Source organism: Rissa tridactyla, chromosome 2, assembly GCF_028500815.1.
Source record: "Rissa tridactyla isolate bRisTri1 chromosome 2, bRisTri1.patW.cur.20221130, whole genome shotgun sequence".
In the NCBI taxonomy this organism is placed as follows: Eukaryota; Metazoa; Chordata; class Aves; order Charadriiformes; family Laridae; genus Rissa; species Rissa tridactyla.
Genome location: NC_071467.1, coordinates 4,724,774 through 4,749,617, shown reverse-complemented (window position 1 = coordinate 4,749,617; position 24,844 = coordinate 4,724,774). Strand labels below are relative to the sequence as shown.

The 24,844-nt window shown below is 38.0% G+C and overlaps 1 protein-coding gene across 3 annotated transcripts in view; it reads left to right on the top strand.

The window, feature by feature from the left end:
* DENND3 (DENN domain containing 3) overlaps nucleotides 1-24,844 on the top strand; it is a 39,048-nt gene that overhangs the window by 1,871 nt on the left and 12,333 nt on the right. For 2 of the 3 annotated variants that reach the window (XR_008464915.1, XM_054191977.1), the window contains exons 2-13: nucleotides 3,305-3,578; nucleotides 4,332-4,447; nucleotides 4,950-5,089; nucleotides 10,491-10,602; nucleotides 11,627-11,746; nucleotides 13,203-13,421; nucleotides 14,832-14,953; nucleotides 15,417-15,572; nucleotides 18,748-18,844; nucleotides 22,585-22,688; nucleotides 23,011-23,192; nucleotides 23,772-24,293. Coding sequence is in view for 2 of the 3 variants with exons in the window: in XM_054191977.1 (XP_054047952.1) it covers nucleotides 3,305-3,578; nucleotides 4,332-4,447; nucleotides 4,950-5,089; nucleotides 10,491-10,602; nucleotides 11,627-11,746; nucleotides 13,203-13,421; nucleotides 14,832-14,953; nucleotides 15,417-15,572; nucleotides 18,748-18,844; nucleotides 22,585-22,688; nucleotides 23,011-23,192; nucleotides 23,772-24,293 (2,164 nt within the window). In the remaining variant the exon portion in view is untranslated. Of the gene's footprint in view, nucleotides 1-3,304; nucleotides 3,579-4,331; nucleotides 4,448-4,938; nucleotides 5,090-10,490; nucleotides 10,603-11,626; nucleotides 11,747-13,202; nucleotides 13,422-14,831; nucleotides 14,954-15,416; nucleotides 15,573-18,747; nucleotides 18,845-22,584; nucleotides 22,689-23,010; nucleotides 23,193-23,771; nucleotides 24,294-24,844 lie in introns of those variants that run through there. The other variant, XM_054191978.1, reaches the window with a different exon arrangement.

The window sequence follows — 24,844 nt, the reverse complement described above, 5'->3', positions numbered from 1 at the left end:
GAAGAGATCAAAGGCTGCTGTTTTCAGCCAGAGATTACTTTTTTGTGGAAAGTGTTGGAAGTATGTATTTTGTAAGAATGAGATGTACAATAGTGAAGACCCTACAGCCATCTTTGATAAAGACTTCTCTCCCCTAAGTTATCTTCAGCTATAAAGCTGGGGTTTGATATGGCAAATGTGGTCTGTGAGATGTTTCAGATCTTCCTATCGGCTCCATTGTTGGGTTCTGTATCTACTTATCACAGTTAGTGGTACAGATCATATCTCTTACAGTGTCTGCATCATGCTTTCTGGACTTGCTAATGCAGCCGTAGCCACCAAACCAATTTTCTTCTGTAATGCCCCCCTGCATATCAAGATGTGCAAAAGAAACGAGGTGTGATCAGGTCAGCAGCGTGTGCTTGTGGCAGTGAAAAGTAGTTGTGTAATGGCCTGCATCGCCCGGACCATAGCTCACAGGTGAAGGGTAGGCATTATTACTTGTACTGTTATTACTCAACACTCTTGAGGTCACATCTGGAATACTGTCCCACATTTGGGTCCTGGAGAACTGCTGACAAACAGAAGCAAGACCAGAAGAAACTAAGCAATATGAGAACTGGATCACAAGGCGGGAAGAATCCCCTTCCTAAGGGATTTCTGAAACTTGACTGGATGAAACCCAGAGCAACCTGATCTAACTTCAAAGATATCATTGCTTTGAGCAAAGGGTTGCGCTAGAACCTCCAGAGGTCCCTCCCAACCTAGTTTTTTGAAGGCTTCATACTTTTCATACTTTCCCCTGCCCAATTACTCCTTAAAGAAGCCAGTTCTTTCATGACATTCAAAATGAAATTAAATTCTTCAGTGATGGGAAGAGGAGAGTGAGATCAAGGAAACACCAAATAGCTGAGATCTCAGTCTGATCTGTGGTTTCAACACACTACTTCTTGTTTGTGTCTAAAATAGTGCAGTCATTGTAAAAAGTCTGTCTCTCATCCATGTCCTGTACAGCTCTGTTGTTACAGGAACGCAGTCAGTAAATGGGGGTGGAATACAATCCCTGACTTCTGGAATCTTGCAGAATTACAGGAAAGAAAAGGCATCAATGTTTATAAGAAGCTATGTATGATGCAAAGACATTGATCGTAAAAAGCAACAGAAGCGAAGCATTTCAAAATGAAGAAGTAACAGTAGAAGCAGAGAATATAAAATGTTCAAAGAATAGTAGAAAGAAGTGAATATTGTTCTGTGGCTGCCTATTCACTATCCCTGAACTGAAAGGGTAAGAAAATATGACTTTGGCCATAGACGTTAATGTGAGCTGACTTGAATGCTGATGACTGAGTCACTGGGTCAGCGGCGGTGCTGACAGTGCTGTTCTGTGGAGGAAAAAAATGACGTTTAATGCCTCTGTTGTAGTTCAGGACATCGAGGACCTGCCATTTTAGAAGCTGTTACACTGTGAGGCTATTAAATCGCTGGCTGTCGTCCAGCACTTTGTAGCACAGAGATGCCTTTAGTGTAAGTCAGGGATTGCCCTGTCAAAGCAACTTTGTATGAAGACCTCTGCAGGGCAAATCTGACAAGTTAAGATTGCTACTGTTTGAGTAGGTCTGTGTTTTTCTTGGATAACAGCCTCAGGGCTAAGCCTTAATTCTTAATTTCCTTGTGAAATGTTTAGCTGCATGTTATTTTCAGAGTGATCATGTTGGATTTATCTGTATTTCCAGTTTCTTCACTTCAAATGCGTGTCAGCTGCCAGCTAGGGAAAATGACATTTGAAGTTTTTAGTATGTCAGGATATGGCACTCAGTACCCCAATTTGTAACGTGCTTTTTTAAAGTTGTTACTATCTTTTAAATATCCCAGTGGATATTTATCTGAACTTTTATCATTTCCACTCTTGATTTCTTTCTAGTTCAGACTCTGTGTGTTCATTAAAAGGGTGTTTCTCAACTTCTTGTTTTTATCGAAGTACTTTCTTTCAAGTATCCTTTTTATAGAATATGGGGAAGCTTAAGATACAGTAACTAATGTATCATGAAGGTAAGTATTCCTTCGCATTTTTCCTATGATGCTCAAATGTGAAGAAAACTATCGGTGGACTCATCTACTGGGACAAAAAAGCTGAGACTTTCTGTTCCAAGACTTGGACAGTTGAAGATTGGCTTCAGTAAAGCAATAGAGCTTTGTATGTTGTAGCTATTTCAAAAAGTAGGAAAGAGGCCGGCATTGGTTCTCAAAGAATATCTTAAATATGAGTAATACTGATGCAACATGTCTGAAGGTAAAAGCAGCAAGTGTGCTTTATGTATCTTTGAATCAGTTAGCAAGAAGTTGAAAATGAAATAGCTTTTTAGCCACAATGAGGCTCACCTTTCCTGTTTCCAAATATCCTTTGACTAAACAAAGCTTTTACTTGCTGTTTTGACCTTTCAGGAAGAATTAAAATTACACTGAAGTAATTGAAAACACAGCTACTTGTCTCTACTATATGGTCCAGAATACAAAAAGTGCTCCCAAGTACAAGGAAATCTCTTCTTATCACTTCCTCCACAGGATTTTCATAGCAAGGCAGCAAGGGCTTTCAGCGCAGTAGTACTTTACAAAGCTGCTTACTAAGAAATGTTGTAATTTCATACATGCTCTTGGGATGCCTGTTTCACTTAGTTGTCAGTATACAGAGACATTTTTATGGCTTCATGTTGTACAGTGTTTTAAAATTGTGTTTATTGTAACAGCGATTGTAGATTTTAATTTTACTTTCTTAATTGCCTTATAAAGTTAAAAGTTGTCTTGTAAAAGCTTGTGTGATTTTTTGGGGGTTTGGTTTTCTTTTTTCCCCTGTAGAGGTTATTCTGAGCTAAAATGTAGCTTTTCCTAAAGCTGAACAAAGGCTTATCTAGGGAGTTCAGCTGTTTTTCTTTCTCTTCATTTCTTTGTTGCCTGGTTTCTCTTACTACCAGTGTTAATTTTAAGTATAGCTTAAGTATATCCCAACACTTCAAAGGAGGAAATATTGTATTTGATATTTGTTATTTTTTTTATGGCAAAGGCATAATTTTGATAGGATGCATTTTGAATGATGAAGAGTGATTCTTTGCCTACTGAAAACACCCAGAGTATTCCCCTTGCATTAACATATGTAAAGCAAGAAATTAGAAGGAAAAATTAGTTATTTAGGAAGAAGAAAAAATGCATTCTAAACCCACAGTTTTAGGGATAGAGAGAAAACAGGGATAAAAATGGTTTAAAAAAACCTATCAAAATGAGTGTCAACTTAGTGGTTGTTTGTATTTTTTGTTTTCTTTTCTTTTTATAGGGTACTCAAAAAAAACCCAAAAGTCTTCCTCCCCTTGATCCAGAAGTTCTTTCTGTATTTGTGCCCCCATTTATCAGCAGAGATGATACTCAGATGATTAATGCTGGTAATAACTTGAATAAAAGTAAACGTCGGTCTTTCCGAAAGAAAAAAGAGAGACCAAAGATTGAAAATGTCAAGAGCCTCAATGGGGAGCAGAAAGCACCGGACACTGAAGATATTACAGTTCCAAAGGACATTGATCTTATTGGTTTGCCACAGCTATGCTTCCCAGGTACAGTAGGGTTCATGCTTCTTAATGAGAACTCTTTTAATATATATTTATTGACCAACAGCCAATTTTTTTTTTTATGATCATCTTCTCTATCTCTTTGTATTTCACAGTATAAAAAAAGTGTCTATTTGTGAGGAGGTCAGTGATGAAAGTAGCTGTTACCTGAATGGGGTGCCCTTGCTCTGTATGGCTATCTCGTGTGAAACAGATCCATTAGCAACAGTAGCTGCAACACCTGCAAGAGAGGGAAGCTGAAAGTCAGTTTAGTTCTTATTGGTAAATCTAGGTTTGAGTGAAGTGCGCGCGCACACACACACACACACTCTTTTCAAATTATTTCCCTCACCAGAAATGACTGAGTACTCTTTCCCTTTTTATTTGCTATTAAGATGTATCTGAAGTAGTGACTGTTTCTTCCAGGTTTAATTGCAGTAATTTTAATATGCATGTCACTGTTGCAGACCTTATAAATACCTTGAAGGAAAAAAAAGGGTGAACAAACCCCATCTATTGTATTTTGCCACTTAAAATGCAGAATAATTATATAATATTTTTTCTTCTTCAGTAATTTGCAGCGTAAGCCTTTGTAATAACCCTTAGATCAAATGGACCGCATATGTGCATTTTAATCTCTTGAAATGAGACGTTTCTCTTGAAATTAAGTGGAAATGTACAGTATTTGTCATGAATCCCTTTTCAGGCAGCTGTAGTTAAATATGTAGTTAAAAAAATTGGTTTCTGCCTTCATTTCAGGAGGACTTTATATAACCTCTGAATCAAAAGATGACCACATTCATTTCCTGGTCTTCACAGACGTCTGCGGTAACAGAACATACGGTGTTGTTGCACAATACTACCAGCCTATGCAAGTATGTTATTTAACTCATGCTTATATTAAAACATATTAAAAGACATAAAATAAACCAAAACACTTTGAGAATAATGTCATGTTTAATTTATAAAATTAGTTAACAGATATATTTTAATGTTAGTAGGAATACAGAATAAATCAGACTTTATATTGCCTTTGTAAATTAAGTACACTAGAACAGCATTGCATTAGGATAAACCGTTACAGATTTCAATTAGGAGTTTTGAATATTTAGGACCGGACTTTGTCCCTTGGACGTTTTTTTTGGTGAAGATTGTACCCTGTGTTCTTTCTAAATATTTTTTGCGCTGAAATTCTTTTTAATGCATGCATCTATGTCTTGTTGGCTGATGTTTTTCTGAAGAGCTTAAGGGAGATAGACATCCAAATCCCTTTGAAATTTAGAGGGAATTGGGTATCATATCTCTAAGGTTCTCAAGAAAATATCAGCCATAAATTCATGATTAACATAAACACATTAATCTGTAGTTTTCTTGCAGGATGGCTGTATTTCCTCAAATGGGCAGGTCCATCGGGAATCTGCGCAGACTGGGAAGATGCCTGTCTGTTTTGTACCATTAGCTATTTGTGTTATATCTAGATACCCATATTTTAACGCCCTCAAGGATTGTCTCTCTTGGTAAGACTTGCTATCCTCTTTGTTTCTCCTGGAAATAACTCTGCAGGTTTTACTAAACAAATTTGCATGATCGGGATTGCTGCATAATGTTAAAACAGGTGTTAGTTTTAAGTTACGGTAATGTGAGATGTGTGGGAGAGGAGAAAAAATGTAATGTGAATGTTACGCAGACAGTAAGCACAAGTTCTAAATATCAAGGAAATTAGTTATGATGTTGTCTTCATTTTCTTTGAGGTTTTTGGTAAGTCTAGAAAATACTGATTTGCAGGGAACAGAGTTCTCAAAGATTTTGGTTTTTTTTTGGAAGAGGATTAACTATAATTTTGCTATGCTGGTGAAATTCACTTTGAAAGCACAAAACCCTCTTTATAATGCACCAAATAAATGTTATAAGAACATGAATGTATGTATTAATAAGCAGTTAATGACACTTTAACTAATCCAAGTCACTTGAGGGAGTGCAGTGGTTACTTTGCTGTCGTAGAACTAGGAGAGAATATTTTAGGATACAGAGTGCTTCACTGGTTAGAAACAAATACTCTGCAGTGTAGATGAGTTAAAAGACAGATGGGTCTGTCTTGTTATTTAGTAATTTAACTTATTTTGAGGTTGTGTCTTGCTTCATTGTTAAATCGTTAAAATCTATGTGCTTCTTTTCTGACATGGATTAAAAACTCCTTGCATCAGGGGGCCTGCCTCTGCACATTGGACATTACTGGGTAATCTTCACTTGCAGACCTGTAGTCCAAAGACAGAAGAGGGTTTTTTTTTTCCCCAGTCAATTTCTAGAGTGAAATTTGCAGTCAGGTGTTTTCCTTTTGCAGGTATTTGTTTCTTATACGTAAGTTGAAAGATGTTAGGGTTTTAGGTCGGAGCTTCCAGTTTGTTCTGCTGGCAGTCAGTAAGCTGAGCAGATGAGGAAGAATGCAGCTTCCTGGCTGCTGGCTGAGGCGCATCACTAGCCCCTAACCTGACTCCATGCCAGGGTGAGGCCCGAGCACTCATTTCCCCACTCCACGCACCTCTTCTTCCCAGAGCTTTGGGCTTGGATCTGGTTGGAGCACTGACTGGCTTCCCTGGTTTAGATGAAGAGAGCCCTGGAGGAACAAAGCAGTGTCTTCCTCCTGGGCAGTTCAGATGTTGCCTCCAAAAAAGCTGTGATACCAGAAATGAATCACTCTGGCAGCCCTTAAGTGTAAGCAAACACCGTCATTTTCAAAATATTCGTAAAGGGGACAAGGGACTTCAACATGATGGAAACTTAAGTATTCACAGATCAGTAGGAAATCAAGATGATCAGTAAAATAAAAAGGAAATGTTTGTGTCCCTCTCTCCTTTCCTGCCAGATCACTTTTTCCACTCCTTACTTTTAAGTCAATTACATCAGCCGTTGGTATTGCAGGAGCTGATTCATTGCTGCCTTTTTATAGTCTAAAATCTCAAGTAAGCTCTGATCTCTATGTGTAACTCTTAGAGCTGTGATGCTGTACTGTTTATATCCGCTCTTTATAATAGGATTCATGCTGCTTTTATACTGTGAACTCAGCCTGCATGAGGGCTCACTACACACTAGCTTTCCACTGGGTGGAAAATAATATAGATTCAGCTTTTCAGTTATAATGTTCGTCAGTGGTTTATATAGTATATTCATAAATGAGTAATTTCCTCTCTGAAGTGAGACTTCTCTGAGCTGGGAGATGCAGTCAAATTGTGAACAGATTTTTAAAGAGCCCATTAAGGGAGAAATTCAGGAAAACCATGGAAATTCCAGAGGTTACGAAAATGTTCCTAGGTCTCATATTTGTTTAGAGCAGACAGGAACCAGGTGGAGTTAACTCTCTAGAGATGCAAGCTTCTGCCTCTGTGTGAGTATTTTAAACATTATAATTAAACATCTCTGCCTTGATCATATATAGTAGGTTTTTGCAGCTATTTAAAGCATTAACGTCCAAGCTAACTATTATGGATGGCTTTTCCCTTTAAGCTGAGTCTGTACTGGTTTCTAAGGGGAGTTCAGATTTATCAGTGACCTACCATCTAAGCTTTAAGTGTTTTGTGAATATGTGAATAATTATAGGGGCGTTCAACAGGACAGCAGCCTTCCACATTAGTACTGTGTGTTGTCCTGGCCATTTAACAGGGGAATTTATCATACAGTTGCACAGCTCTTGTCTCTCCTTTTTGCTGCTGCATCTGGGTGTAAGATGCAAGATGCAAGTGTGTGCAACTGGCAGGAGAGGGGGAATGCAAGTGACAAAGCTGCATTTGGTGCTTGCATTTCCGCTTGTAATGGAAACTCAACTGATTATATTTCCATCATATTTTCTTCTGGATTTTTTCTTCAAAAATCTAATTACCACATTTTTTTTTTCCAGAAAAGGCATTTTAGTGTGCCAGAGTATATTTGATTGGGAGGAAAGGGAGGGGTGGAGAGGTACTGTTTTTCCGTATTTTGCTTGTGTTACTGAAATTTTTCCATATGGCATGATACAGCTGCTGGGATGTGTGGCTATTCTGAATGGAATATAAGCAATTACAGAAAAGACCTCAATGATATATTTTGAGTGTAGTGTCCTGTACAGCTGGGGATATTTCAGCTTTTTGTAACATTACAAAACATTGACATTGTTCTCCTGGAAATGAGAAAGGGACTTATTGTCATTTTGGGTGCCTTACCTATAATCAGGTGGCCAATGGGTTAAAAATCTAATTAAATGTTTTCGTTGACTGAGTGTACTCAAGTAGTAGTGCCTCCTATACTTAACAAATAATAACATGTTCAACAGCACACTTGTATCCTTGGTATGCTTCAGTGGTGTTTTGCAGGATGCTTCAACTGATTAATCATTCTGTGAGTCTGGGGATTTGAAAACACTTGCTGGTTGACCTCAAACCACCTATTTCTAGTGTATAGACCCTTCCTCATGAGAATTAGTGGAGAAATGCTATTTGTTATTGCTAAGGAAGGCCTGATGTTGAAGTAGCATCTGAAGGGGTTCTGCTTCCATTCAGGACCTTTTTCCAGCAAAAGATTTAATTTTCCTTCAGAATTCTGCTGTGCATAGCTTATTTTCTCCAGGACCTGCAGTGCACAGGATTGCTTACAGGTGGAGTGGTACTTGTTTTTATTCAGAACAGTCCTCAAAGATGTTTCATTGTCATAAGCGTTCCCAGATAAAATCCGGATTCCTAAACGTTTTCAAATCGCAGAGTATAGTAGAAATCACAACTGAAGACTGAGACCAAACTGAGATACAAAGGCAATGTCAAACTATAAATCCATGGAGGTGCTTTGAACTGCAAGGGGAATTTGCAAAATTTCATCATAGTAACGAAGGTCTTCATATTCTGTGCAATTAATTTTATAACCAATTCATATATTACTAGCACGCAGTGCTTCCACATCTGGAACAATTTGAATGGAGTGGAGTGGAGAGGAGTCTGCCTCTCTCCAAAGCAAGCAGATGTGCATCTAGACCGTTTCCCAAGACTGCGTCTGTTGACTATTCTACATCATTATTTGAAAAGCTTCAGTTTCAAATTGAGAGGTTTTGGCACTTTGCACAGGTAGTTTTACCTCAATCTGTTACACTACATGAAAAGTGAAATATTCCTGGCAGTGATCTCCGTCTGGATGAACTCCCATCTTGGGTGGATGAATGGGCTCCATTCAAACAGTAAATCTTCCAACCTGTGTATTAGTCCTTTCAGCTGCCATGAGAAAAGGTGGAAGTGTGCGAATAGCTCACAGCACCGAAGCAGTACAAAGGATCTATTCTTAGATGTTCTTGCTTTCTGAAACATCTGTCTGTGGACAGTTAATAGAGGTAATGGAAGGTTCATAAACTCCTTAGCTCTCCGCTTTAATGTTTCAGAGATTACTTCATTTATTTCAGTAGACGTTTGCAGCGCAGAGCTGTCAGCTGCTATTACATTGCATTAATGGTCACAGTCTACTGATTAGGGAGCTCTTACAGTCCATTATGTACATCTGCTGCCTTTTCAGCATCAGGGTCTGGTTCTTTCTCTTGTAACATTTACTGTATGTGTTGATACATGATTTTTGTCTCCAAAAAAAAAAAAGAAAAGTAGGTCTACCTATGCTGTTAGGCCACATCTAAGGTGTTACTAAGTGTGAACAGCGTATTTGCTTAAAATGACTCTGCTGTCTGCTTTTCTTTGATAATTCTTAAATTCCTCTCCCCCTGCCTCCTCTGTACCCTTGAATAGCTGTTGGGCTTTTTGGGGATATATGTAACTGCCTAGTACTCGGCCCAGGGCAGTTTCCAAATGGGAATTTCCTGAATTTAGATGTCTCATTAATCCAAATAAAGCTCAGTAATACATGACAGAATATTTTTATTCTGCAATCCAAATACTATATGCCACTATGATGTCCTGGACTCTAATATAATCTCTTGAACTATTCAGTGCTTTCTAGACCACTTCCTGAAGAGCAAGTATTCTTCTGCAGGAAACTGCAAACTGAAATAAAACCTCAAAGCAGAATAGAACCATATTAAGTTCCTACTTTCTGTATATACAGGTTTGCAGGCTTAAATTTCTGATTTTGTAAAGGTTTGGGTTTGGTTTTTTTTGCTATAAACATGCACGTGAATCTTATATTGAACAAAATGCCCTTTCTGTCTACAAATATTTAACTTCTTAATTGTTAAATTTCAGAGACGCTGTTGGTCTTAATCGCTTGCAGTCTTAATAGTGGATATGTTTAAATGTCCATGAAGTGATCTGGCATATAATATAAACCACATGACCTTTGTGTCTATGACACAGCTAGGGTGATACAGTTCTAAAATAGAAACATTTGATAGGTTTGCACAACTGTATTTGTTCTTTGTATGGGTAGGAACAATAGCAAAGAGCAGTGTTCATGCAAGCCTAGGCCTTACCCTAAATATGGCTCTTGCTTCACATTCCTCTGCAGTTAAGCCCATGTTTAAACTTCTCTTTTCCTCTGATTTCCATCACAGAGCTGATGTCTGATGCTTAGGATGGGAGAAACACTATGGCACTGTGTTGTAGCTGTGGGTGTTTTGTTCCTCAGGCAATCTCTATAAGACACTTCCTTTAGCTGCATCTCACTTCTAGGTTTTCTTTGCCATCATGAGACCCAGCGTGTCATCTGCATCCTCTGATACATACGATGCAGTAGTATGTTATGCGTGGAAGTAAAAAACCCTGCTTCTGACACAGCAGCATCATTAAAATTAAGTGGAACTGCTGAAGTATCTAATAAATTAGAAATTAATTATCTGGAATAATAGTTTCATTGCTCCTAATATTTTATTTTTTTTTAGTTCTAAGTTAGCAGCAAGAAGGCTTTTTTTTTCCCTGTTTGCATGTTACTGTTTATAAGTAATTTTCTGTAATTTAATTTCAGTTTACTAGTGCAACTGCGACCTTTCAAGGATTTAGATGTTGAGGAGCACATAAAAGAATTTGCAGCAAAATTATTCTTAATACCCAGCCCGCCACCAGGACCACTCCACTTGGTAATTACTGATGCTGAATTTCGTAATTACTTTAACATTATGTCTTACAAAGCACCAAGATGTTGTTTTCTATAAATTGGGGGAATTTCTTCACTGTTAGGTCAGAGATTTTACTTGCTGATATAAAACTGATGTCAATACCTGTACTTTGAAAATAAATAAAATAAAGCTATGCATTATTAGTACATGAAGTAATGGTGTGACCAGGGTGCAGGCTTGAGCACTGGCATACCAGTTGGTCATGCTCTTTAATTTTTAATACTCTTCTAGGAACGATTTGGCTCATGCCAACTATTTACTGACTGAGACGATGCCTGGGTAGGTCTGGGGACAGCATGATGTAGCCTTTGGTTCCTAGGGGGGCAGCCCACATAATCTCCACAGAAGCAGCTGGAAGCTCCAGTCTGTAACTGCTCCACAAGAATGGAAGCTTGCCTTTCACCCGAACAGTATGCCCTCGCCATCTCATTGAAAACACACGTACAAACTCCAGTAAATCCTGTTAACTATAATTCAACCAAAGTGTGGGTGTTCCCTGTCTTGTGTCTGATACTGACACATGCTGCCTGATGTAGATGCTCATGGCTGTCATCTTGATTGTGTGATGGACCTGGTCTAGAGGAGGGCCAGGAAAGATGATCAGAGGGCTGGAGCACCTCTGCTATGAAGACAGGCTGAGAGAGTTGGGGTTGTTCAGCCTGGAGAAGAAAAGGCTTCGGGGAGACCTTAGAGCCCCTTCCAGACTGTATGCAAGTTTAATTCTGTTAAAAGAATATATTTTTAAAAAAAGTTTTGACTAAACAACCCATGAAAATGAAAGGAGACAAAGTCCATGTTAATCTTTCAAACTAGTTATTATGTCTTTTAATATTTCCCTATCTTTCAGTTTTCTGCAGTATGCAAATATCTGTCTTTTTGCTCTCAATTAGTGTTCATATTTTGTAGCTGGAACTAAAATCCTGAAATAAATGTGTTGTGGGAACATTTTCATTAGGAAGTAAATGGAAAACATCTGTTATTACAGGTATTTAACATGAAACCACTTCAAATAATAATTCCTTCACGAGAGGATCCGGATAGTCCAATTATTGACTTGGATCTTCATCTTCCATTGCTGTGTTTCAAGCCAGAGCAGGTGCTTCAGGTAAAACTAATTGATACTTGAAAATGTATTAAAGGTTAATAGTACTGGTAATTTGTGGTTTAGAAAAATTCAAGATGTTTGGTCACCCAAAACCCATTATAAACCCAGGAATTCAGAACAGTGTTAGTTCTGCATATTAGAGATATGGCACAATACAATACCCTTTCCACTAAGATACTTTGTTATTTATAGACCAGATTAGATTAACGCATATTGGATTTATTTCACCTGTGATTTAGCAATAGGTGCTAAATTTGTTAAGCATTTTAAAATATAAATGCCCATGCTGAATGAGAGATTTTAATTTGAATCTTCATTACATGCATTTTTACAAGATTCATAAGAACCTTTTTCATGTGTAAGAAAGGGACCTGTAGGATGGATTGGTAACAGTTGGCACTCTCATCTAAATGAAGTGTAAATAGGGTAGACAGACGAGAAAATACAAAAAGCTGTTTGCAGAGGATGTTTTGAGTGCTTCATAGAATTGTACAGTAATTTTAATTTGGAGCATCCTTTGTAGGTTTCCTGATTCAGCTCCCTGTTCAAAGGCCTCTTGTGAAGTTAAATTAGGTTGCTCAAGGTCATCCAGTGTTATTGGTGCCGCGTCCTCTAAAAAGAGCAAATTGGAGGCCTCTTTCCAGGGATGCTTGTCAGCCTCCTCAATCCTGAAAGTAGGCAATACTGGCTTATTTTTTGCGATATGCCCATTCTTCCACCTATATGGGCTTCTGCCCACATGTGCATGTTATGAATAAAACTATCTCAAATCCTAAATGGTCCTCTGCAACTGGTGTGTCTTGAGAATGGAGTTTTATGTGCTAGCACCTCTGCGAGATGTCCCACTTAGCGGCGTTAGTCTTCTTGGCTTGAATTCATCCTACCTAGCTTGCGGCATCCGAGTTTGGTGCTTAGATGCCATTGGGTCCCTCTCCATCAGTGGAAAAGGGTGGACATCTCCAGTTACCTTCCTGAGTTGCTCTGTGAAACGAGTGCTCTCCAGTGGCACTATAAGGGCTGTGACTAGCCAGAGTCTAGAATAGACGTTTGACTGAGATGTCTGAAACCTAGGTAGTCTTTGTGTTCATCATCAAAGACAGGTTTGCTTATATTCTTCATCTGGGTACTTTTTACAGGCATTTTACAGTCTAATACTGTGAAAGAAAGGCGACAGGTCTCAGTAATTCCAGCTAAATCCTAGCCTTGTTGACATTGGTGGCAAAACTCTCATTGACTTCCACTGTCACTTAAATTGTCTCTCTTCTTCTGTTTTCTTCTCTTAGTTTTGTAAGAATCCTCAAGTGGGCATTATTTCAATTTATAAATATGTAAGGGAGCTATTAGAAAACAGAACTTGTGAGGCTGAGTTTCGCAAGCAGATGAAGTATTTGTGTGTATCTAGTATGTTCTAGATATAACTCTCTGTAAACATTTAACGTTTTGGGGTTTTTTCCAGATTATGACCTGCATTTTGACTGAGCAGAGAATAGTTTTCTTCTCTTCTGACTGGGCTCTGCTGACACTCGTTGCTGAATGCTTTATGTTGTACCTTCATCCTCTTCAGTGGCAACACACTTTTGTGCCTATTCTGTCTCGTCAAATGCTGGATTTTGTAATGGCCCCAACATCTTTTCTTATGGGATGTCATATTGATCATTTTGATGAAGTTAGCACGGTATGTTTAGACTGTTACCACTCTTGCTGTTCTCTTTCAGTGCATTTTTCCCCTTAATTCTTTCATATGCATCTAGAAATTTTTTTTGTTATTTAGGTGTGCAAGAAGTGCAGAAATGAAAAGTAATGGAACCATACTGATGGGGCCAGTGGCTTATTGGAAAAAGATTATTGTTTTATCTCTTACCTTTCTTTTCTTTGCAGTATAATGTCATGATTTTTTGTGAGTTCACATTTCATTCGGGGAAAAATTCTACTTAGATGTCATTTGTATAGTACAAATAGTTTCCCTTCAGATCAGTGAGGTTACTTTTCTCTCAGAGTCGTGTGGGATGAATTAGGTGCCTTTTCCAGGCATCTGGGTTAAGAATTGAGCATGCATTTGAAAAGACCCTAATGATGCTGCTGTTCCCTGTGGTGGGGTTAAGTATTTCACAAAAAAAGAAAGAAAAAAGCAATGTAAAGAATACAATCTCATAATCTTTCTGAGGGGTTTTTTGTCATCTTTTTTCAGAATCTTATTTAACTCAGACACTTCCAATGGGTAACATTAATCTTGGTTAGCTAAAAAGATATAAGAAAAACTCAGCTTCATAGGGCAGGGCTAATGTGAATATACTTTTTTGAGGATGTCACATAGGTTTTCTGTGAGCGTTTGAAACCAAACACAGAAAAATTGTGTGTGTTTATATTAGACTAATGCATCTGATTATAAGACAAAGTGGAACAGGTCCATCTAGTCAAGTCCAAAATGAGCAAAAAATTAAGTTAAGATGAAATAGACAATTTAAATTTTATTTTTTTTTAGTTATCGGTAAGAAGATGTCACTATCAGAAATAAGACAACAGATATAATTTGAAAGATTTTATGTTTGTTTATATATACTTTGTTACAGTCTGATCTTTACGGTTTTTAAAATTGCAAACTGAGAGATCAGCATGGGCTTGACCTCCATGTGACATTTTGTCCGTTAGCATGCGTTTGAGACTCTAATATATAAATGCTCCCTCTCCCAGTCACCCCAACAGGGTAAGTATGGGAGTCGGTGCTGTAAATGAGCTCCTAGGGAGCTTCTTTGTGTATGTATATATGGTTTTGTACATATCTTCATATGTATACCTTTTCAAGGATAAGCTTAGAGATCCAGTATTAATTCAGTACTGTATGAAGGGCATATTAGGTTACCAAATGTTTGTGTATGGAGAGTAATATCTATTAGTTTAATGGCATTTATTTTTCTTGAAAGTAATTGTTTAGTTATCCATATGATCTTCTAGTTGTGAGGGAAAAAAGTCAGTCGTTTTCTGGTTTATCTTCTTGCTGAAATAATGCCCGAGAACTATATAAAGAAGAAGTAAATGTTTTTACAACATAAGTATATTTACAGTCATTATTTTTTTTTATTAAAAGGAAACTGAAGACTTAATACTTATTAATATTGATAATGGAGATATTACACATTCAAAAATGACTGAAGAGGAAACTGAAATTCCAGATGTTCCAGCACATGCAGCAGAAGCTTTCATAAAAAGGTGAAAAGATGTTGAAGTTGTGTTTATCATGGCACATAAATCATGCTTGACCCTCTCTCTAAGTTTTTTATTTTATATTATTTGTTATATTATTTCATTCTTATAAAAACCATTGTAGTTGGTAAGGGCAAATTGAAAATTTCAATTAATATATATACGGGTAACTTTAAGCAGTCAAAATCATAACCTTGATTGGTTACATCAAAGAAACATTGCTGGTTTCTTTTTAATTACTGATTATTCTCTGAACTTTACTGTTCTTTACACGGAAGACAGGGAGCACTGTGATTTACATGCACTAGTAGGACTTCCAGGAATCTTATTAGCTTGTCAACACTTGCAAATCAATCTTGCACTTTCTCTAGCTGAAAGATGTGTGAGGCCTAAATGACTTTTAAAGTAAAAGGGATGAAAGAAATTGGTGGTGGTAGGATGTAACTTGATAATTTTCCTCTCTGTGTAGAGTGGAGAGTCTTCAGCTGCATTATGATCTAGAGCTCTGCCATCTCCGAGCCAGCACGGATCTTGGTGAACTCCAAATGCGTAGAAGGGCTTGGCAACAGAAACTGAATACGGAAGTTCAGCAAACAACTTTGCAGTTAATTGTTAATATCTTTAGGTGAGTGGATACAGTATTTTTTATTATAAGAGCATATGGTACTGGTTAAGATACTTCAGCTGTCATTGAAAATACTCTTATTTTGTCTTACTTCATAAATGTTTCGTAAATCTCTTAAGTTTTATGAGGGGAATATGAGGAGGAGGTCCAGCTAGCCTGCTGGAATATCAATAATTAATGTATTCAGGTACATATACATTGGTAGGACGCCTTAGATAAAACTGTTCTAATTTTGAAATGGTATGTCTCTTGTACAAAGATTCCAGGAAGAGAAGTGCAGCCCCCATATTTCATAATTAGGAAAAGCTTAAGGCCCAGTAGGGATATTAATTTGTAACTGGACACAGTCCTGGTCACTCTTGTTAGAGGAGAATGAATTCAAACTTGGACAGGGTAGAAGAGCTGAGAGCAGGACTGGGAGTTCAGCACCATGAAGATGATCCGAGGGCTGGAGCACCTCTGCTATGAGGACAGGCTGAGAGAGTTGGGGTTGTTCAGCCTGGAGAAGAGAAGGCTCAGGGGAGACCTTAGAGGCCCTTCCAGTACCTAAAGGGGCTACAGGAAACCCGGGGAGGGACTCTTGATCAGGGAGTGTAATGATAGGACGAGGGGTAATGGTTTCAAACTGAAAGAGGGGAGATCTAGATTAGATATTGGGAAGAAATTCTTTCCTGTGAGGGTGGTGAGACACTGGAACAGGTTGCCCAGGGAAGTTGTAAATGCCCCCCATCCCTGCAAGTGTTCAAGGCCAGGCTGGATGGGGCTTTGAGCAGCCTGGTCTAGTGGGAGGTGTCCCTGCCCAGGGCAGGGGGTTGGAACTAGATGACCTTTAATGTCCCTTCAGACCCAAACCATTCTATGACTCTATGATTCAGAACACCTGGGTGTGTTTTGGCTAACGGAACAAATGCTGAGAATGGGTGAGATTTCTGGAGACTGCAACCACATGAGAAGGAAGGAGGCAGAGAAGCTGTTTAAGCTGAAGGACAGAGTGATGGCAGAAGAAATGCTGGGTGTTGGGTGTGGTTGGGACTGACATTTTAATAACGATGTGGAGTAAGTTTTGGTGTTTTTTTTTCCCCCCTCTAGATAAAGGTCCAGCTATGCTAATTTTCCTTGCTCTTAATCTAATATAATGTGTTGATACCCACAGCTGCTTTATCTTACCAGTCTGGGTACTGGTTGTAAATCTCTTTGCTATTATTTGCTTATATTTGGAGAGAGAAGGGAAGTGTGGTAGGTGATTTGTACAAAAATGGATGGTTGGTTTGCATACGCATAGATAGCATATTTGCTATCTATAGCATATTTGACCTTGAAATGAAACTGCCTGCCTGGTATTTGTAAAGAATCTGATTTTATGGACAGAGGCCTGCAAATAGGTGTGCAGATAACCATCCCCAGCTATTCCTTGCTGCTTCTTGCTGGAGGTGGTGCTTGCTTTGGATTAGCTACCGAATTGCTCACGTGAATGCTCCGTAACACTTTCAGTCAGAAGGTGCTGGGTTAATTTCTATAATCCAAATACCAGGTCTCTGTTAACCTGCTTGCTGGTTTGGGATCAGTTTAGGGAGTGTTCATACAAGTGGCTGGGCCCTCCAGGGGCTGGGTATGGAGGATAGAACGGACTGTACAGCTAGCACAGCAATGAAATGCATTTACAACCTGATGTGCTACCACTGTGGGATTTTGGTGGATTTCAGTGTTTGGCAACAATATGTTCCAGATAAAGATGAGAAGAAATGCATTTTGCTGTTAACAGCTTGAAATCTTTAATGCATTAAACACTTGGCTACAAAAAATGAACAGATGCTTTACTCTTTAAGAGATAATAAGTTCTTCAAAGGGGTTGATTATTCTCTTGCTTCCTTTCTCTTTTCCTTCAAACTTTCTTTCTTTGTTCTTTTTTTCAGCCTTGTTTCTTCTGTCTTCTAATGCTGTATCTACCAGCGTCCAGGAGTGAAGGAAAGTAAATCTCTGATGCAGTTGTGTTGCCAGTTGATACTGTCTTCAGCGAAGCACTGTAGTATTTTTGCGTGCATGGAGGTTCTGTGTTTAAAGCAAACAATGCTAAATTATGTCAAATTACATAGAACTACATGCTTTTACTAACCGTCATTTTTCTGAACCCACATGGCTTGATAAACTGTTAATAGGCTTTTATCACTGATCTATGAAAGACAAGGGATATGTAGACCTATTAGATCTCTGCATGGGTACGAGATTCCCCTTGTGTTCTTACACTCAAATTTTAGCTTACCAACTTATTTTCTTCATTCATGTGTTTTCATGGGAATTTATTATTCCTCAATATCCAGCGTGAGTAGATGAATTAAGATGTAATAATAAAAGGAGGCCTGATTTTAGCCACTTGCACATATCTAGCTTAAATAACTTATAATTTCTTACTCACAGGCTTCAGAGAACAGCTTTTTTTTCCAAAAAACTCCCACTTTCTGCTCCTGAAACAACTTTTTCTGGCTCACCTTTAGGGCACAGAAGTTAGTATTGATGTCTGTTTTTCCACGGGTAATACAGGGCTTCTGCTGCCTGCTCTGACCCTGCATATACTGAAATATGCATCAGTTCTTTATCTCGCTTCCTCTTTTATTTCAATAGACCTGTCTCTTTAGTTTAACCCAATTTCCAGTTATTGCTGGCTTTATGAGCAGAGTTTGAGAGTGCAGCAAAAAATAATGTAATCTATAATATTTGGGGTGCATGTTACAGATGCAATGTAATGGGGCAGTGTGAGGTCAGATCACATCTTTCAAATTGCCTATGTGAATAGGTAAACTTGTCTTAGCGCTCCGGATGGGTCATACGTAATTCAGGAACTGTGTATGTAAATGTAATTCCAGGATTGGAGCTGAAGTCATGACTTTATAAATATACAAAATCTCCTCTGTAGGTTATTAAAATTGATCCCACAGACTCTTAAGTGAATTTGCTGATTTGAAATGGCAGTGGCAGCAGGTAGCCTGTCTTACTCCTCATAAGAGTTTGCATTCTTTTTCTATGATTCAGTAACTCAGATTTGTTCATTAAAACTGAGTTTGCCTTCCAATACTGCAGCATATTTCTAGTAGTACTAGTGGGCTGCTGCTACAGCAAAAGTGCAGCTTGCTTACAAATCTCCAAGCATATTTATGTATTTATTTATTTTTGTCTCCAGGGAGGTAAAAGACCATCTAAATTATGAACATAGAGTGTTTAACAGTGAAGAATTTCTGAAAACAAGGGCAATCGGAGACCAGCCGTTTTACAAGAAGGTAAATTCAGTGTTAAATATGTTGTGATTCTCTGTTATTAATCTGTATTTTAGGATTAATGCCAAAAATTAATAGAATGGTCACAGTTTGGTCTGTGTGGTGGTGTTGAACCACCAACTTCCACAGAATGCTTAACCAAATATATTTCCTTCACTATAAACAGATAAAATAGTAGACAGCATTTTGGAGAGCAAGGTACTATGTAATTCCAGAGCAAATTAAATGTAATTCCTTGGGGATGAGATTCACCTATGGCAGATGGTCAGTAAAGCTACACCTAAACTGTATTTTAAGTACAGGCACCTGTCCAAACTGTTTGCACCGAAGCCTGTCTGTAGACATGAGTTTTCAGCAAGCCTGTGAGCACAGCAGAAGGGAGCTGAAATGACACAAATCGAAGTACCTGCTTTATCCGCAGCCTGAGTGACAAGGCATGGAGTAGAGGATGTCTGCTTGGCTCCAGGCCACCGCATGCTGCTGACTCTGAGCGCATGAGTGGCACTGGTGTCCCTAGGGCCTGCAGTGTGACAGGGTGTGTGCGACGTAGGTTGATTTTTAGTTTCCATGTGCTTTACCAGGTAATATAACCCTAACTTACTTTTCTGTGCTGGTGAAGCCCATGAAGAAATATGCAAATAGTGCATAGCCTCAGGCCAGGCCCAATAGTGCCGGAGGCTAAAGGACAACCTGAAACCCTCACTTAGTTTTTCTTAGCCCTCCTGCTAACCCAGCTTATTAAACACTTAACCTGGGTTTGAAAACCTGTAGGGGTGTGGAGTTTTTCCATACAAGCCCTGAGTCCCTTTTGCACCTGCCCTGATCAGCTTGGTCCTCCCGTTAGCATCAGCTTGATCTGCTGAAGCTCCAAAATGACTCGTTTTTCACCCAGTGTATCTAGTGAACCAGGTTTTTATGAAGGATGCAGGTCTGTTTTCCTCTAGAGCATAGACAGTACTGGCGTGTCAGTCTGCCTTTTCTGTAATGGCTTTGTATATCCTAAGGAAATGGAGTAGGTTTAATTTCCTCATTAAAAGGAGAGCGTCTTGGTCACCAGGCTGTAGGAGGTCACCAGGTCACCAGGAACTACACCAGTTCTCCATGCCCTTGGTGTAGGACTGTCTGTGACCATTGGAGGTTGGAGATCCTTTGAGTGAGAGGGAAGAAGAAAGGAAGGGGGAACAGAAGGAAAGGAGCAGGGACAGAAGGAGAGATTAAGAGTGTGCAGGTTCCTGCGAGAGTATCTCGCAGTGTTAGGGTACTTTGACCAGAAGTGGGAAGGTTGAGAGTTTCATACTTGCTATTATTTTTCCATTAAACTGTTTGCACCTGATTTAATTAATATTTGCCATTAAAGAATTAAACTAAACTGGTGTGTGTGAAAGAAACAGAATTTACATGTTTTAAGGGTTTGTGTCTAGCCATGTATAGTGTTCTGGGAGAATTCGGTCTTCACATGGCAAGACAAAATCCAAAGTTATAAACACTTGTGGGTTTGTTTTTTTTTTTTTTTTTTTTTTCTTAAGTGTCATGATTATTAATCAAATAAAAAGTTTACCTTAGTTAAATGAAAAAATAATTGTTTGGAAGACTGTTACCCTAAACTGAGAGTGTCTCTGGTCAATACCTAATTTCTGAAGGGATGCAAGACATCTTTCTCAGCTTCTTGCACCCTTTGATGCAATATTACCTAGTAGTTTTTAACAGATACTTTATTAAGTAGCTTCTTATTCTAACTAACTGTGAGACATGTTGTGCTGTTATTTAAGCTTCTCAAAAGTAAAATACTATTGGCTTGTGTCTTCGCTTTTTTTGGTGACACTATAGTTTGTTTAACAGACCTGTGGGTCAAACAAAAGGTTTAATAAGAAATGTGAGAAAGCGCATCTCCCATCTTACATTTGCTTTTAATTGTGTTCTGTGGGTGCATATGAAAGTTAGAGGTTTATTTTGCTGCTAGAATTTGGCAGTTACCTCTCAGGAGTAATTGTTTTATACCTGGCAAAATGAACTCTTCATTAACATCAACAGGCCGTGGTTGATAACACCTTTTTTGTTTCCTGTTTTGTTTTTTTTTTTCCTACTTCAAGCATATGATAAGAAAAGTTTCCTAACATCCATTTGAAGGAGATGTCAGTGTGTGAAGGAAATGATCAGAAAAGTATCTCATTTTACTTGAGCAGTAATTGCCAAACTTGGCAGAATCTCTGGCAATTCAAAGATAACAAACTGATGAATCCTAAATAGGAAATAATGTTTGTTGGATAAAGCTTGCAACACCAGCAAACATTCTTGAAAACATACAAACAAAAAGGAAAAATGAAAGAAGAACCTATTAATACATCATCAGGAGAGAAATTAATTGGAAATCTTCTGGCCAGGATTTCAAATGAATAGAAATAATTAAAATATTTTCAGTAACAGTTTCTAATGCTATAAATGAAATAGTGACGATTTTATGAATTGAAATTTAAAATTAATTTAAAATTCAGATGTGCAGATTTAAGAAGAGCTTTGAGCAGTTGACTCACTTCAATACCAACTAATCACTTAAATACCAGGTTTGCTTTCAAGCAAATCTTAGAAGATAACACAATACAGAGTAGTTACTAGTGGTATCTAGAATTATGTTAAGAGAACTCCAAAAACCGTTAGAAAGGACCCTTTCAGTTCCTGCAGCTCATCATCTCCTGTACATACAATTGCCAACAAAAAGTGCCATCTACTGGAGAAATACTTAAAAGCAGGAATCTTAATGCTTTTCAGATGCCATTTTACAGGGTATGTTGCAAATGGATTGATAAGGGGCATCTTGAATAACAATGACCTATTTGTTGGTGAAATGTCTCCAATAATTTCAGAGTGCCTAGATTACTTACGACTCTTTCTCATTTGCCTTTTAAAAAGATCATAGAAATACAATGATGTCTGATCAGTGGGTTTTTTGAGTTGGTTTGGGTTGTGGTTTTTTTTTGGTCCTGTGATAAAGTCCAGGAATAACAAGGGTATTTTAGGCAAGCCTCTGGGATATATAATTAATCAAAGTAATTTTTCATAGTTACATTCGAAGATACAACTGTTTTTGCATTAGTAAGTTTGTAAAGGCCGGAGGTGGTATAAACATAAAGAAAGGATTCCTGATTATAACAACACTGTCACCCGATGAAGTTTGCATTTGATTTTCTGAATGGAATAGTTTTCTGAGAGCTCTGTGCTAGAACTAACATTTATATAATATACATGTTGTGTTGCCTCAAACCCTAGCTTTTATCTTATTTATATTTGAAATGGTAGCTTTGCACTTTTCTTGAATTCACTGTTGGCATTTCTTATGGTGTCCTCTCTCCTAAAAGTAGCAATTTGACCTTTTTGGATATTATTTCTGGATGACACCGTGACAGTTACCTTAACAGGGAACAATTTTGGGGGGCTACCGGGAGGAAAGCTGGCTATTGTAAACCATAGACAATATTAGCATCACTTAGTTATAGGCAGAAAATATGCTGTTAAACTTCAGTAGTAGTTGGCCTCGATGATCTTAAGGGTCTTTTCCAACCTAAATGATTCTATGATTTTTGGTTTTGTGATTGGAAATTCTAAATTTGAAATTAGAATTTCCAAATTCCAAAGCTAAATAGGAAATTCTCAGCTTTGCATATGTAAAGGTAATAAAAATGAGCAAAATAGGCTAATAAAATTGTATTTTGTAAATGATCCACAATTCACCAGTTTATGTCTCACAGGTTTTGGAGACCTACATGTTTCACTCTTTTCTTAAAGCTCGTCTGAACAGAAAGATGGATGCTTTTGCTCGACTTGAGTTGAGTACCCAGTCTGAAGAGGACAGGTAAAGTTTTCTCTTTCCTTAGTCTGGTTTTGAATCTTCTGTTGATATCAGTAATAAAACTCCTTTGACTGTATCTTTAGAGATCAGGTCACCTATGCGTAAGATACAACTAATTGATAGGACGTTTTATTAAGCTTACTGTAAAAGGATGATATGAACATGTCCAGCCATGGCTGTTGAAATTGTAACTTGATACTATAATTGTAACTTGATACTATAATTGTAACTTGATACTATAATAAAAAAAATCTATTAGTAATTTTGTATGTATGTAAACTGAATTTTAAAACTAGTTATATAATTTTAAAATTATTTTTCCCAGCTTAAACTTAATGTTTCTTATGCCAAGAAGACTGACTATGGGGAAAATGGCTTCTAAACGACTTAATCCACAGTACACGGTCAATAGGCGTATGGTAATCAGTATGCCGAATCTGCAAGATATCAAGTTGACAGAGGGTCCTACTAGAAATTCCTCACTTCGAAGAATAGAAACAGGCATTGGTAAGGGAAGAACGTGTTGAACCTATACCATGTCTTTTCTGTTATCTTTTTGGGTGACATCACTGAACAATTTTCACAGAAACAGTGTCAGATGCTGGAAAGAAATGGTGAGCTGGGTCGTCTTGAGCTGGGGCCTGTCTGTGCTGCTTCTTGCATGTTGAATCAGTCTGTGGTCTGCTGGAAGTTTTGCTGTGCCGTGAAAGACTGAACGCTCACAGTAGGATTGATACTGTAGAACTGCTTCCTGACTCAGTAACCATGTTCGGTCCTTACCCACTTTACGTCCGGTTCTCCACTGCCTTTAAACATATCAGTGTTTAACAAAGCAAGTCCTATAGAAACTGAGTGTCTTTTTTTTTTCTCCTCCCGGAATTGATATTATTGGATTAGGGAATATTCTGATAATAAGGATGATGGACATAGAAATATATTTGTCTCCCTAGCAAAATTGTAATCACACGTGAATTTTGTGCGATGTAATTGCTTGTTGCTGTGATGGGGATTCTTTTTGTTTGTAGCATGGCACTTCTACTTGCTGTTTATACTAATCAATGTTCTTCTTTGTTTGTTTGTTTTTAGCGGTGAAAATGCCCTCCAAATCAGTCAGTACATTCAAAATCCCAGAAATTCACTTTCCTTTGATATTCCAGTGTGTTCACTCCTACTACACAGACTTCTTCAACCATCTCAGCAAAGCTATAAATACCTTACCACCTGATAACTCAGCATTGCTGGCAAGGTACTTCTACCTCCGGGGACTTATTAGCTTGATGCAAGGGAAACTACTAAATGCGCTTTCTGACTTTCAGAACCTAGATAAAACAGACTTAAGAATTTTCCCTACTGATCTTGTAAGAAAAATAGTGGAAACTATGCCTCCTTCTGAGCGTTCTCAGGCAGACCGCAAGCCTGAGCTGAAGAAGCTGATAAGTCGAGTGATGGAAAAACAAAGAGAAGTTATGAAAATAGATGACCATGTAAAAAATTTTGAATTGCCAAAAACGCACATGCAACTGGATGATTTTGTGAAGCGAATCCAGGAATCTGGGATTGTCAAAGATATAGATACTATACATCGGTTATTTGATGCTCTAACAGTAGGTGAGTACAAGATACGTTTTTAGTGACCATCTACATTGGTCCAATGACAATTTCAAACCTCCTTTTATTATGTTTTTTATGAACCAAAATCAATTTTTTGTCTCCAGTTGTTTTTCTTTTCAATTACTATTCAACATTTTCTGGGTCTCTAAAATCTCACAATATATGAATTTTATGGACAATTGTATTTAATTCAGATAATTATGGAGAATGATGTATACAAGAATGTCTATACTTGCATCTACAATAAAGACAAGGAATACACTTACATTCGGGCGCACAATTTACAATTTTTCAGGTTGTGTAGGTGAGGTAGTTTTGTGATCTGATGGTGTGCTGTTCTGCTTCGGCTTTGGCTGAGTAAAGTGAATACAAGACTGTCCTAGTTGCTAATGGAAAATACCTCTGTGTTGTAAAACCACTGGGTAACATGGCAAGGTGGCAGTCTGTTAAAAACAAACTAACAAAATCCAGAATTCAAGTGGTTACAGTTAAATTCCTCTTGGATGGTCATCATAGCAAAAGGAGAAGTTACATTTATATTTAAGAGA